Below are 14,820 nucleotides of genomic sequence, written 5' to 3'. Positions count from 1 at the left end.
AGACAGAGTATACTCTTACAATTCCTTTGCTCTTCTGTTGATTTTTCTTGGTGCTTGGAAGATCAGTTATTATTTTCATTGACAATTTTGAAATGAAAAAGCTTCAGATTTATATAAAAGCCATACAAAAAATATTCTCACATTCACCATTTTTCAATACACTACTATATGAGGAAAAGAAAGGAAAGTGAGCTGCTTAGGCCTTGCCGGGAGATAACGGTACTGGTTTAAATTAGTGAGGTTTTTATATGAACGTAGTCTAACCGGTACCAATTCTTTGAACACTTGACAATAAGGTTAAACATCATGCTATATGAAACATGATTTCCTAAATCTAGACCATATTCAATGCTCAGCCCTTTGAAGTGAATAAGGAAAAATTATTTACTTGTTACCATAATAAAAGAACTAGGGGTCACCAAGGGTATGTCTAGATTACATGGCTCTGGCGACAGAGCCATGTAGATTAGTTTATTAGACATACCCAAAATGCAGCAGCGATTTAAATAATCGCTGCTTCATTTAAATTAAAATGGCTGCCGCCCTGAATGGCTCATCCCCGGAGGCATATCCGGGCAGTCGACAAATGCCTTTGATGTTGACCGCGGAGCACCCAGACCTAGCGCACTGAGCCGACGAACAGCTGATTGGCTCAGCGCGGCAGCCATTTTAATTTAAATGAAGTGGCAATTATTTAAATCACCGCTTCATTTGGCTATGTCTAGTAAACTAATCTACATGGCTCTGGTGACAGTCATGTAGTCTAGACATAAGCCAAATGAAAACAAGTATAAAACAAACAAAAGGAAGTTTTTCTTCTCACAGAGCGTGGTTGCCTGTGGAACTCCTTGCCAGAGGAGGTTTTGAAGACCAGGACTTTAACAAGGTTCAAGAAAGAACTAGATAAATTCATGGAGGTTAGATCCATCAATGACTATTAGTCAGGATGGGTAAGAATGGTATCCCTAAGAATCTATCAAAGGCTGGGAATGGGTGACAGGAGAGGAATTGCTTTAAGACTCCCTGTTCTGTTCACTCGCTCTGGGGTATCTGGTATTGGCCACTGTCAGAAGACAGGAGACTGGGCTAGGTGGACCTTTGGGCTGACCCAGTATGGCCATTATGTTCTTATTTACACATTTCTTTAACAACAAGGCCAAACAAAAAATCCTTTTTAAAGAACTTAAGTTTAAGGTTATGTAACATGCAAACACAAGACAAGTTAAGTCTGAGTCACTTAACATCTTGTCACACAGTCTGGTGGTGTGAACGAGGTGGTAACGTAATACAGATGGAATATCTGTTTTTAATTTAGAATTTACTAACTTTTCTCTATGTTAACTCCTTTCTAACCCCTTTAAGTGATAGAACAGAGGTTGAAAATGAGTTTATCTGCAGTTACTGCTTTTCTTTGTTTCCCCTCTGTTTACTGCTTTGCTTGTTTTCTTCTCCATCTCCACAGATAAATGGTATATGGTTCCTCAATACTTGGCAGTCCCACTTTATCACTACAGCATAATAAAAGGCTTTGTGTAAGCAAATAGGATTTCTTCCCCTCCCCTTGCCCTATTATTCCACAATCTAATACAGTGATTCCCAAACTTTGACACGCACCCCCCTTTTTGATTTTTGAGAAACCCTCACATCCCCCCTCCCATAAAAATATCAGCAAAACTTGGGGTGGGATTAACGGGAGTGTATGTGGCTGGGTCGCCTCGCGCCCCCCCCCCCCCCCCCGGAATTTCTTCACGGCCCTCCCTCCTAGTTTGGGAACACATGATCTAATACATTATGGCTCTTCTACACTACAAATTACTTCAGTATAACTTACGTTGCGCGGGGGTGCAAATTATCAGTGATGGGATGTAACTAATCAGCTGTCAGCCCTGCTCCCAGGGAAGCTTCACTTCAGACTGCCAAGGGGGGCAGGGCACTGCTCCAGCACCTACTGGATAACCCTTTATATCCCTACTTCTTACCTGTCCTCTTGGGAACACAGACATGGAACAGAGGTTCCTTACAGAGATCTTTAGGTTCCTAGTAGTTTCGTATAATATATACTGAATTTACACTTGGAATGAAACATGTTTAATTTTAAGACATCATACAACACACAAATTACCACCTCAGCAGTCAATATAGAACAACTATTACCATGATTGAGTTTCAGGTTTCTCTACATATAGGAGTTTAGATTATAACACTAAGACGCAGAAGGAACTTCTTGTCCATGGAATAAGTATAAGCATAATTTAACAAGTCATTTTATATGAGCTGATTGCTGACTGTTTTTCATTTATTTATATTGGGTTTTTCTAGTTTTCGTGTTTTTGCCTATCAGGCTCACGTTCAGTACAAGCTTATTCTTCTACAAGCATGATACCTAAATACGGAAGAGGAGGAGTGGCTTGGCAGAATCCAATATTTTTAAATAATTTTGATAAGTATCTACACATTGATTTTAAGTGTGTAAATTTTCATAGTTGCAGGAGATTGCTTGACCCCATCAAAGAAACCGTACTGCTGACTTCCCCAATTATTTAATGACTGTAGACATTGATACCTGCATTCAAAAAGTTAAACCTGTGTCAAAATATAAAAATTACATATCCCAAAACGAACACATGCTCAACCAGCATTGTTATTACTTCGTTTGTCTTAGTTTCCATTATTATTTACAGAAATATTTTATCATTGCTAAACATTGATTTTAGAGTGTGTCTGTGCACGTGCACGCGCGCGCGCACACACCCACCCACCCCATTTACCAGTTAAAATCTGATCCTTCCAAACCTAAAAACATACAGTAACATTTTCTATGTCTAGTTTGCCCTTTGGTGCGTGTACAACATTTGCACATCTATAATGTATATCATGCATACAAGGAGAGCCAGTTTTGCCTTTTTATACTTGTGATTTACATGAATTTGTATTGGAAAGACATCATCGTGGAAAGACTAAAAAACCTTGTTTGAACACACTTTCAGTTTACTGAGAAATTCCAATGGTGTCTTCCAATATGACCACTGGTATACAGCTTCTTCTTATCATAACTCAAAGCAACGCAAGGATTTCGTTGTGCCAGGAAAAGGAGATGTGCCTGGAATGGAATTAACTTCTCATAAAACCATACAGAAAAGAGAATCACCAGGCAGGTGAAAGGGGCTGGGTGGGAAGGGGGCACACCTGAAGCATTCTCTCCTCTCCCCCCACACATATCGAAACACTGCGATCTGTTTCTCTTCATCAGAGAGTGAAAGGTAGTGCATAGTTTGCTGGATTCCTCACTATGGCTGGGAAGTGCAGGCAGCAGATAAACCTGGGCCTGCTCCACCCAGAGGACATGCACCCCTCCTCAGGCTGGAACTGCAGCAGCCATGGAAAAGCATTTGTCACCTGACCACAGGCAGCTGCGGTGAAAGAGGGCTAAGGTAAGTCCTCCCTCCCCAGGCCAGCCTACATACCAAATCCCTCATCTGCAGCCCCATCCTAGAGCAATGATTTAAATGAAGCATGTGCAGCATTTTCCAAAAAAAAAAAAAAAGAAACATTGAGTTAAGGACCTGAGCAATGCTAGGAAAATCTTTTAGTAGATTGAACTGTATTCCTAATTAGCCTGCAGATGTATTTCACTGTGATAACCCTTAAAGTATTCAGCACAGAAGTGCAATTCCTTCAACTCCTTAAAGATTGCAGGAGAAAAGCAATGGAGGAAGAATGAAAATGGAAATTACAATCTATTATACTAACAGCTGAAAAGAAAATGCTACAGAGACCACAATTCAGACTTACAACTCATATCCGTATTTCTGGGTTTCCCATTATTTGGCTGTCAGCCATACCATGTTAGCCAGAAGGTGGTATCAGTTCATCATGAGTTTCAAAACAAACAGTTTAAAAGTGTGTTAAGAGAAAATAATATGAAACCAGAATAGTAAACATATGGGCTGTGTCTACACTGGGCCACTTATTCCGGAAAATCAGCCGCTTTTCCGGAATAAGCTGCGAGCTGTCTACACTGGCCCTTGAATTTCCGGAAAAACAACGATGCTCTACTGTACAAAATCAGCCACTATTCCGGAAAAACTATTCTGCTCCCGCTCGGGCATAAGTCCTTATTCCGGAACACTGTTCCGGAAAAGGGCCAGTGTAGACAGCCCAGTAGTCTTTTCCGGAAAAAAGCCCCGATCACAAAAATGGCGATCGGGGCTCTTTTCCGGAAAAGCGTGTCTACATTGGCCACAGACGCTTTTCCGGAAAAAGAGCTTTTCCGGAAAAGCATCCTGCCAATGTAGACGCTCTTTTCCGGAAATACTTATAATGGAAAACTGTTCCGTTTTAAGCCTTTCCGGAAATTCATGTCAGTGTAGACGTAGCCATGTTGTTACTATTTGTTATTCAAATGGAGAACATAAACAGTAAGCTTAAATCATTGTAGGCAAATACTGGTCCACAGGCCAGATCCAGTCTTGCCAGGGTTAGTTCCTGGCATGCCCCGCTGCCATATTTACCTGCATGTTCACAGCTTCTCTTGGCCGCAGATACTGTTCCTGGCCAATGGAAATGGCAGGAAACGGTGTCCCAGTCTGTACCGCTTCCCATCACTCCCATTGGCTGGGAACAGAAATCCACAGCCAAAAAGAGATACAATCATCGGTACCTGTGGCCGTACAGGTAAATACAGCAGTTGTGACCCACCAGGGGCTAGTTCTGGCCAACCACTGCAATGTTACTGCTCACCCCAGCTTACATGCTTGGGCAAGAGACATCTCCAATGTGCCTGTGTAGGCTTCCGCAGCTGCTCCTGATTCCACACTGATCACTAAACTATTTCAGAAAGATTATCCTCAATAGTTTGAAAGCTGAGAGGGCATTATCACTCAGAAGTTTGACAAATACTATACTGTATTAGGTTATTACTGTACTACCTACAGTGCTCAAGATGTGTAATTTTTTCTGAAGTACTGAATACATAAATGGCAGCTGCACTTCAAAAAAATATGACACTTTGGTTTAAACCAATCACTTCAGATCAAAGAATGCTCATAGGCAAGCATAACAGCAAAAAAATAAAAATCCACTCTACTGCACATCTTTTTAATTGAAGGGTGTCAGTTTAGTTAAGTAAAAGAGACAAAGGTCCTAACTAAATCCAATGTACTGTTTACTAGACATATTGCTTCCTTTTTACATTCCTTTCAGCAGAGACAAAGGGAAAAAATCCACTTCTTTGCTGTTGAACATGCTGCAGGGGAATATTTGTTTTTTAAAAAGCACCACTGTCGTTAATTTGACAAGCATTGAATCATTTCTATTGCTGTTTAGTTGTATGAGAACTTTGCTTGTTTGAACAAAATTCAAATCTGGGCCAAATTTCAAAGTGTTCCTTCGAGGAAAGTGACCTGACATCCCATTTTTAAAGGTACAGTCCTGTAGAAAGGCTTAAATACATATCCCCCAAATCTCTCTTAAACAGGGACACATCCTGCCCAGGTCGGCCTCTCACTGTCCTCATCCTGCTTTGCCCCTTTACCCCAAGGAGCACGGAGCTGCTCCATTCCCTAGGCACCTTCCCCATCTTAGCAACCTCTCTGGCCAGGTTCGCTGAAGCCCCTGAGGGCATGCAGTCAGATTTCCTGCCACCTGGTGCACAATGTATCCTAGGCCTTCACTACTTCTTGGTCATGTTGTAGACAAGGGATATGAGGTTGGGTCATGTCAGTGGCCAGCAGCAGCCTGGAGATAAATTCTGCAAGGACATGTCAGTTCATCCATTCCCCATTCAATGCAGCTGGAAGCAGCTTCAATTCCTTCCCTCCAACATAGTGCCAAAAGTCTGCTGCTGGATGCATTTTGCTGTAAACCTTAGCAGACATCTGGGGAGTCAACACAAGAGATCTTGCACACACACACACCCACATTAAGAAGCTAAACTACAATTTGTATCGACTACATGATTAGTCGATAAGGACCACTCTGTAGAGTCGCAGCGGGGATAGCTACAGGAGACAGCTCGAGCTGCAACTGAGCAGTCCCTGCTCCGGGACTCACCCATACTGCGGCTCTGCATTTTAAATGTTGTAAGAGCTGCCGAGGTCTTGCTACATTTAAATTGCAGAGATGCAGTGTCCCAGACCAGCGTGAGCCAGGACTGCTCAAGTCCTGGTTCACATTGAGTTTAACAGCCTCTGTTTGCAGCAGCCAGCCCCTCTTTGTGGCAGACAAAGCTAGCCGCAGACTAGGGAGGTAAGTGACTATAGTATACAATTAGCTAGATAATCGCATCTGCAGAGACACAAGCGGGGGTAGCTCCAGGAGCTGGGACTGAGCAGTCTTGGCTCATGCCAGCTCCACAGCCAGCCCTGTCTGGCACCAGCCCCCATGTGGCAGTGCAGCTAGGGATGTAAGCGACTAGTCGACTATCTGACAAGAATTTGCTTATCAGCGTCAACTTTACTAGTCGCTTTACTGCCTCTTTCTGATAGAGGCAGCAAGGGAGGGAGCAGGAGCCAGTGCTGGTTCCCCACAGCACCATCTCTGTGGAGGGCAAGGGAGGCAGAGACTCAGCAGGAAATGGCGTGAGTGGGGACTGCTTGAGTCCCTGCTCACGCTAGTTCCCACTACGAGCACTTCTGCTTTCAAAGCCCAGAGGGCTCTTGTACATTTAAAAAGCAGAAGTAGCACGAGGCTAGCAGGGACTCAAGCAGTCCCCATTTGCCCCCGTCTTGCTGCAAAGGAGGGATAAGAGCTGGTGCTAAGAGGATCTGGCTTAAAAGAGGCTGCTCTGGAACCCACCCCTGTTTGCGGCAGACAGGACTGTCCGCCACAAACAGGGGATGCTGGACTCGGGGCGAGCCAGGATCGAGGAGTCCCAATTCATGCTGATCACCGCGCCTGAATTTAGTAAGAGCCCAATGGCTCTTATGCTCAGGGGCTTTTGCTAAATTTAAAAGGCAGAACTGCAGTGTAAGTGGCTCCAGAGCTGACACAAGCCAGCTCCTGGAGCTACCTCTGCTTGCAGCTGTACAGAAGCGATTATTTGGCTAACCATATACTATACCATTAGCCAGATAATCACATTTAACATCCTTAGCTCTGCCCATGGCAAGCCTCGGTCCACCATGGAGAGAAGATGCTTTGCAGCAACCTCCCCATCACACATACGCCCTGCAACCTCTAATAGCGCTGGGGGGATAGGGGGTGACACACCATGGAGACGGTGCTGGGAGGAACCGGCTTTTAAGCTGGCTCCCACAAGCACCAGCTCCTGTTCTTCCCCCTCCCTCTGCTCCCTGTTGCCTCTCAGAGGCAGCAAGGAATGGGGGGAAGCGAGTATTCATACTCCAGCCAATTACTTACTAACATCCCTAACCCCCACACCATACAGTGCCTCAGGAAGACAAAGACCCAGGTACCAAGAGAGTTGGGTCCATTCTAGGGGCCCATCTAGACATTGACGGGAGTGTGCCAGGCAGGGAGGGTCAGGTTGGTTGATTTCCCCTCCCTCTCCCATGTAAGAGAAAAGTATGTGTGTGGTGTGCACGCATCTCTCCTCATGACTAAAGCATTAAAGGTGTTAAGTAAAAAGAATCCAACTACACAGTATTTCTTTTAACAAGGGCTCAGTCAACCTGATGTTTATTTGAAAATTTGTACCACATAGCTTGATCATCATTGAACTTGCTTGAATACAAGTAATTTTACCAGGTGCTCCATATTCAGCATAGGGAAATATGATCACCTTACTTAAAGGATTTACAAATAGTTTGAGTCATCTTTTCTTTGTCCCCATTTGAAAATGTCTGACTTCTTTGGATCATTGCGATGATATTTATGCTGTAACCCATACATTGCATAAAAACCAACGTCATCAACAAAACCCTCACACCATGTAGGACAGCAATTATGTCTGTGGCATGCATATTATGTTGTCATAGTATGCAGTTAACTCAGTCTGAATGAGCAAAACGAGGGACACTAAATAACACTTCTGACTACCTGATGTTAAAGCATAAAAGTAAAATATGCACATTTAAAAAAGCTAAAATCATCAGTGCTATGTTACTATATTACTCTTCCAAATTCAAATTTGTAGCCTTTGCTAGGCTGCTTGCTTGAAGCTTAATGAAATATAGCACTGCATACCAAAAACATGCCTAAATACTTTAGCAACAACTAGACCATCCTTCTCCTTTCTATGACCCCTTGCAAAGATTATGTTCTTTCTTCCCATCCTCACCCAAAATCCTTGATAAAAAACACAAGTATTTTTTTCTATCTCCTTTTTAAATTAGGTGACAGTGACATTCTTCACAAAGCTGAACACATTTCAGTTACAGCTAAATTCCCGTGATCCCAATGACAATCATATTCTGAAAGGATCTTTGAAAGGAACAGGGTAGTATTCGTTTCAGACAACTGAAGGAAATAAGAGAAGCAGGTACAATATAAAGTTCATCCCTCTGAGGAATAGCTGGATCAGATTAACAAAGACCTAATATCTCCAAATACACTAACCATGGGATAAGTTCACACTGTGCTACTATGCCAAAGCTGGTTTTAATAAGATCTGTGAAGCCATCTGATAAATCAGCTGCTGTTTGTCAACTATGATATGACAAACCGCACACTTTCTGCATTCAAATATAGGCTTATTGAAGATGTAGCCACCATAGTTCATCCACTTGCATTATAAAAATGCAAGTCACTCCGTTTCTTATAGCAACAGATGATAGTCAATCAGTTAATCAAACTTCAAAGATAAACCAAAAGGATAGCTGAAAGTCAAAATCATTCATCTTACCTGACAAGCAGATATAGGTTAAATATTCACCCTGGCCCCCAGTTGCTAGGAAAGGGATCTTTTTCTTTGTTCTCCTTTTCACTTGGACAGCTCCCAGCATCCTTTCATCATGTGGAGCAAAAATTTCTTTGTTGATAGCAGCTTTGGCACTCATTGTAAATCAGAGATGGAAGAGGCTGCTGCCCTCTCTAAAATAAAATCAATCAAAAATTAAAACTAATGCCAAGTTATAAGAGACTACATTTGACTTTCATGTAGATCAATTATTTTGGTCTTCAGATTTAGGCTTCAATGACTTGAAAGACCTTAGACGATAATTCATCTCTTTTCATCTAGTGGTGGGATTTTCAAAAGCACCTAAAAGTATGTTTTCACTACAGAGTTAACTCAAAATTTACCCACACGCAAGTTATTCTCTATGCACACAAGAAGCCGTGGTTGAGCAAGAACAGTGCTGCAAAAGACTTGCAATGTCTGCACTGATGTTGTACTCAGGATGGTTCTTAGTGGTGCAGTAACCCAACCATTTTATTAATTCTTCACCAGTGAATTGTGCAAAATCACATCTGTCCTTTCGGAATAGACAGAGATAATTGTGCAAAGATAATGAAGGACTAGCAGCATGCAGACAGGCACAGGTACCAGTTTCCTCTGGACCCCAAAGATGCTTAAACCCCTGCTGTGCTCCAGACCCCACCTCAACCTGACCCAACCTGAGATGAGGGTCTGAAACATAAGCCCATGGATCACAGGCCAGGCGTAATGCCTGAGGCCCAGAGTTAAACTGTGAGCAAGAGGCAGGCCTTGCTCAAAGAAGTTGGCTGATATTACACAAATACTCATACCTAAGAGGTACAAGGCACAGCTAGTAAATACATTCCATAAGTATCGAATTAGAACACCTCATTAAGAAACATCTTAATACCAACCTCCTCCCCACAAACAGACATACCGACCCAAGTTCAGGACAGGGTCTACACTGACAGCATGATAGACAATAATTGAACCCCTCTTGCATGGAGTAAGGCAGGGGTGGGAAAGAGGAGGCACCCTTACTATAGAGCAGCTGCAGCCGCTTTAAACTGCAGGCTGCTAAATGCTATGCAGTCTGGGCAGGGAGGAGAAAGCTTTGTGCACTGTCCCCACCCCCTAGCAAAATTCCCTCTGCTTCCATTGGCCAGTTTTGCTGAAGGCAGGGGCAGCAAATGAAGCCTCCTCGCTTCCTGTACTAGAGCAGAGCCACGTGGAGCAGCTCAGCCAGCAGTAAGGCATGGAGCCTGTCTCAGGTTTGTGCAGAGCTGCTGGCTATGAACCGCCTAGGTAAGCACCTCCCAGACAGGGCCTTCCTCTGGCACATGCCTCCTCACTCTTCCCCCCCCCCCCCCAACTACCTGCTCCAGGTGACCAGCTAAACCTTCTGTATCTCCTCTCCCCACCTCCTCTAAGTCACAACTTCCTTCCAGACTCTGAATTTTGCCCTCCCCCCGGCGAATCCTTTTCTGCACTGTACTTCTCCCTGCCCCTGCACCCCATTCCCCTGCCCCATGTCACCACCCAAACCCTCTGCATCCTTTCTCTCCTCTTCTCCCAGGTCACAACTCCCTCCTGCACCCCCACTTACACTCCTCCCCCAGACCAGAATCCTCTCTTGCACCCATAACCCCCCCTTTCACCTTTCAGACCCCATACACCCTCCTGCAGCCTAGTCCTGTATCCCTAGCACCCTTCTACACACCTCACCCACTGTCCCAAACTCCACACTCCTCCACGGAAGTGTGGCCCTTGACCACCTATCAAAATCTTGGAGTAGCCCTTCATTAAAAATTATTGCCTACTCCTGGGTTAACAGGTGGTAATTAAGCAACAGGAGGTTGCAACGTGATATGTCAGAATGATGTGTTACTTGTTAATGTGTTACTTGTTTGTACCTGTGTATAAAAGTGTACCCCAAAGAGCGGTGTTTGGCTGGCCTACGGGGCAGTGATGACTTCCCATATTACCTCATGTCACAGACTGAATTGGTCCATTATTAAGAGAGTCCACGAGTGTAGTGGTTCAGTATTGTCCACTGACAACTATTATTGTACTTCATTTAACAATAAATCTAGTCAGGCATCTTCAATCCTTGTCTGATCTTGTGGTCTTTGAGGGCTCTCAGAGTCTACTGTGTTGATTAATCGTGCATGGTCAATACAGTAAACAGGGGCAGCAAACATACGAACGCACACAGCTGAATGGTTATCATCATTGACTGAGCAGGAGATGTGTCAGGATACCACACCAGTAAATCCTGACTGCTACAATCCCTACCCCCAAGCTCTTACCTAACCTCTTCCCAATGGAAGTCCCTGTCCCCTAACCCTTTCCCATGCCCACACTCTACTCCATTTCATCCTGGCCCGCTCAGCCACCGTCCTCCCCAGTGTGACCTACCTCTCCACCTTCCTCCAACCCCGCACACCACCAAACAGCTGATCACAGCAGACAGAATGCTCTAAGAGTGACAAGGAGGAGTTGATCAGCAGGGCCGCTATCAGATTGGAGATGCAGAGGAGGAGCTGGCTGCTGGTGGGTACTAAGCACCCTCTAATTTTTTTTCCTGTGGTTGCTCCAGGAAGTTAACACCTATGCAGATATGTCCACATTACGAGTGGTCATGTGAGTAACACATGAATCACATTCACTTGCCTTGCAGGCAAACTCCCTCCATCCCAAGCCCTGTGCCCCCTCATCTGTTCTGTGGAGATAGAACAGAGAGTGAGAGGGGCACCCTTACATCAGGGCCCCCACCTCTTCCTTCCCTGTCCTGCACAGCAAACAGGAAGCTTCCAGGGAAGGGTAGCTCCAAGACAAAGGGCGGGAGACGTGCAGCAGTGGAGGAAGGAGCAGCTGAAGTGCCAGCATTTGGTAGCCTCTTAGCCAAATGAGTCAAGATCACCTTGTCAGAGGCTCCAAGACCTACCAGTAGATCCCGATCTACGGGTTGATGACCACTGCTCTTGAGCAAACAAGTTAAGCACCTCCACAATATAGTTAAGAATGCTTATGTGTGAACCGGAATCAAGTTAGAAGCAACTCTCAAGTAACTTCAATTAACTCGGCATTGAAGACAAGCCCATAAAAAAAACTTGTGCTATTCACTGACATTTGCAGAGGCAAAACTGTGGGAGGGGGGGTTGGGAGGGGGAGGATGGTTAGCATCTCTGAATCACCTAAGTTTTATTACTCAATTGCCAATGTAGACATAGCCTTAGTCCAACATTACAAAATCTGTTTGAAGATCAGTTTTCAAATTCATTTGGAAATTAATGAAATGCCCCCAGTACAGCCTCTCTATTTGTACTATGTCTAGTGTATTTAATATAACTCTTAAAATGAAAGGGCAGAACCTCTGAATTTGCAGGAATTACTACTGAAGGATTTTTAGAGCCATTCAATACTATTTAAATGACTCAATATAGCTCTTCATTCATCCAGCCACCTCAGAATCCAAGACAATGATTAACCCTCATTTGTCTAGTTTCAAGAACATAAGCCAAGCAGGTCAAACTTAGTTGAACCTTCCTCCCCAAAACACCTTACATATAGTCTAATCTCTGACTTACAAACCATTACACAGATGCTAAACTTTATGCATGTTTGTAAACTCCACGAGGTTGGTGTTATTCATGAATGTATGCAAGTCTGCAGGATGATACATACCCCTTCTCTCCCAAAAAATTAATTTTCCAATTTTAAAAATTCTTTCTAATCTTCATAATGTACTACAATTTTGATTCATCAGGTTTGTTAAACAAATTTTTCTTCAAACTTACATTTGAGTACCTATTTTGAAATTATAAAATGTGCCTTTCAAAAGGAAAAACCTATTCAATTTTTCAGTCATACAAATCACTTATGTATAGTGTTGCCAGGTGTCTGGTTTTGAACAGGACAGTCCAGTATTTGAGCTCTCTGTCCAGGAAACAAATTGAGAAAATACTGGACATATAAATATCCGATATTTTCTAATTAAATAAGTTTCATCATCATCATCATCGAGTACATAGATGTGTACTGCCTGGCTGGTAGACACGCTCACACTGTGTGAGCATGTCTACCAGCCAGGCAGTACGCAACTACACAGTAGGGGGGCAGGGCGGGATGGAATCCCTGGGGCTGTGTGCAGGATGGGATCTGCATGTGCCTGGGCCAGCCCCGCTCCCCACTGACCAGTTCCTTCTCCCCATCTCCCCCGTCCAGGCCTGCTCCCCCTGGCCAGCCCTGCTTCTCGCCAGCCATTCCTCTGCCCCCCATCTCCACTGGCCAGCCTCGCTCCCCTCGACCTCCTCCCAGCCAGGCCCGCTCCCCTCCCGGCTGGCCCCCTCCCATCTGAGATCAAGTGTGTTCAGTATTTTTTTGAAATCATCTGGTAACCCTACCTATGTAATTTACATTTACAAAATTTACAACCAGCTCTACATAAATAACATTAAAACTAAATTTAGGCCATGTCTATATGTACAGTGCTGCAGCAGCACAAATGAATTGATAAAGCTGCACTGCTGCAATGCATCTAGTAAAAATGCTCTATCGGTGAGAGAAAGCTTTCCCATCCACATAAAACACTACTTGGCCAGTATGAGAAGCTATGTCAGTGGCAGAAGCTCTCCCAGAGACATAGTGCTGTGCACATAAGCACTTGCCAGTAATTTATGCCACTCAAGGGAGTGGAATAGTCATACTCTTGAGCAACGTGCATTTTAGCAACACAGGCTGTAGTCAACATAGCCTTACCCTGAATTATTTCTTAGCATTGGAAACCATGTAATCTGATAGCTGGGTTAAAACCCTGCACCTAATTTAAACTGCAGCTATAATTCAGAGGTGATTTTTTGTTGTTTGTTCGTTTATTTTTAATTAAAGTTGCCTTTTTAGGGAACTTTAATCAAAATAAAAGCTCCTTTCAAGAAGTCTATAGTGAGCTCACAATATTTTGATGTCTCAATTGTGTCCTAATTCCCCTTTTTCCTCCAATTCCCAGCCTGCACCCTTTTCACAGCATCTTTTTGTTTGGTGTATCATTGCATAATGCACAGCTAAATGCCATAACTCTAGTCAAAGGCATTCAAGCTCTTAAGCCTCGTTTTAGGTCTTGAATTCCTTTATATGATCAAGTCACTGATAATTAGCCCAGAAATTGAGTTCATGTAATTTAAAAAAAAAAAAAAAAAAAAAAAGAATAGGTAACATTTGCTATCATCTAGCTAACAAAATGGGGAAGTTTCAGTCTTAGTGCATTAAACATAAAAATAAATATAGGATCCAATGTTCAGCATGCATACACAGTAATTTCAATTTAAACCTTTACGTTTGCTCTTTGCACATAATTACCGTGGTAATCCCTTTATTTAATAATAAGGTTATTGGAGAGATTCTGAATTTATTCAGGTGAGAGCACAATTTTTCCCAAGTACACTATTCATTCATTTTGGGACAAATCAGAACCGTTAATAATAAAAAACCATGGAATGATATTTTTATGCAGACACCACTTACCACAGCTACACTGCTGGGGTTATGCAAAAAGCTTCAGAAATATTTTCATGGAATTCACCTTTCAGGCAACTAAGTAAATAACCTAAGCTAACTCTGAAAAACAGACTCAAAGTATATGAATGAAATCAGAAAGAAATATAAATCCTTCACTTTACCTATTACGATATTCATTAAAAAAAATTTGACATCTAACTTTTCTGACATACCACAGTTCATTTCTCTTCTGAGCTTATGGAAATAGCTGCAATATCTCACATAATGTGACAACTGGAGGTAAAATGCTGACTTGTTAAATGTGACGACTATAAAAGAATATTGGCTTTTGCCACACATAGGGAAAGATTTAGGCCATATTCTCAGAAGAAAAGCTGCAGCGGCACAGTGGTATCTGTGTTACTGTAGTACTTCAGTGTCGTCCAGGGGCCACGTCTAGCCCACCAACCCACCAGATCCAGCCTGCAGGAGTCTCCATCGAGCTC

The 14,820-nt window shown here is 43.2% G+C and overlaps 1 protein-coding gene across 2 annotated transcripts in view; it reads right to left on the bottom strand.

Annotated features, from left to right (window-relative positions):
* Positions 1–14,820, bottom strand: part of STXBP6 (syntaxin binding protein 6) — a 260,492-nt gene that overhangs the window by 187,283 nt on the left and 58,389 nt on the right. For both annotated transcript variants that reach the window (XR_003089378.3, XM_006123263.5), the window contains exon 2: positions 8,804–8,991. Coding sequence is in view for 1 of the 2 variants with exons in the window: in XM_006123263.5 (XP_006123325.1) it covers positions 8,804–8,957 (154 nt within the window). In the remaining variant the exon portion in view is untranslated. The remainder of the gene's footprint in view (positions 1–8,803; positions 8,992–14,820) is intronic.

This window comes from Pelodiscus sinensis, chromosome 5 (genome assembly GCF_052426305.1).
Source record: "Pelodiscus sinensis isolate ZL-2025 chromosome 5, ASM5242630v1, whole genome shotgun sequence".
In the NCBI taxonomy this organism is placed as follows: Eukaryota; Metazoa; Chordata; order Testudines; family Trionychidae; genus Pelodiscus; species Pelodiscus sinensis.
Note: the sequence above shows the minus strand (reverse complement) of the source record. Positions and strands in the feature narration are given on the sequence as shown.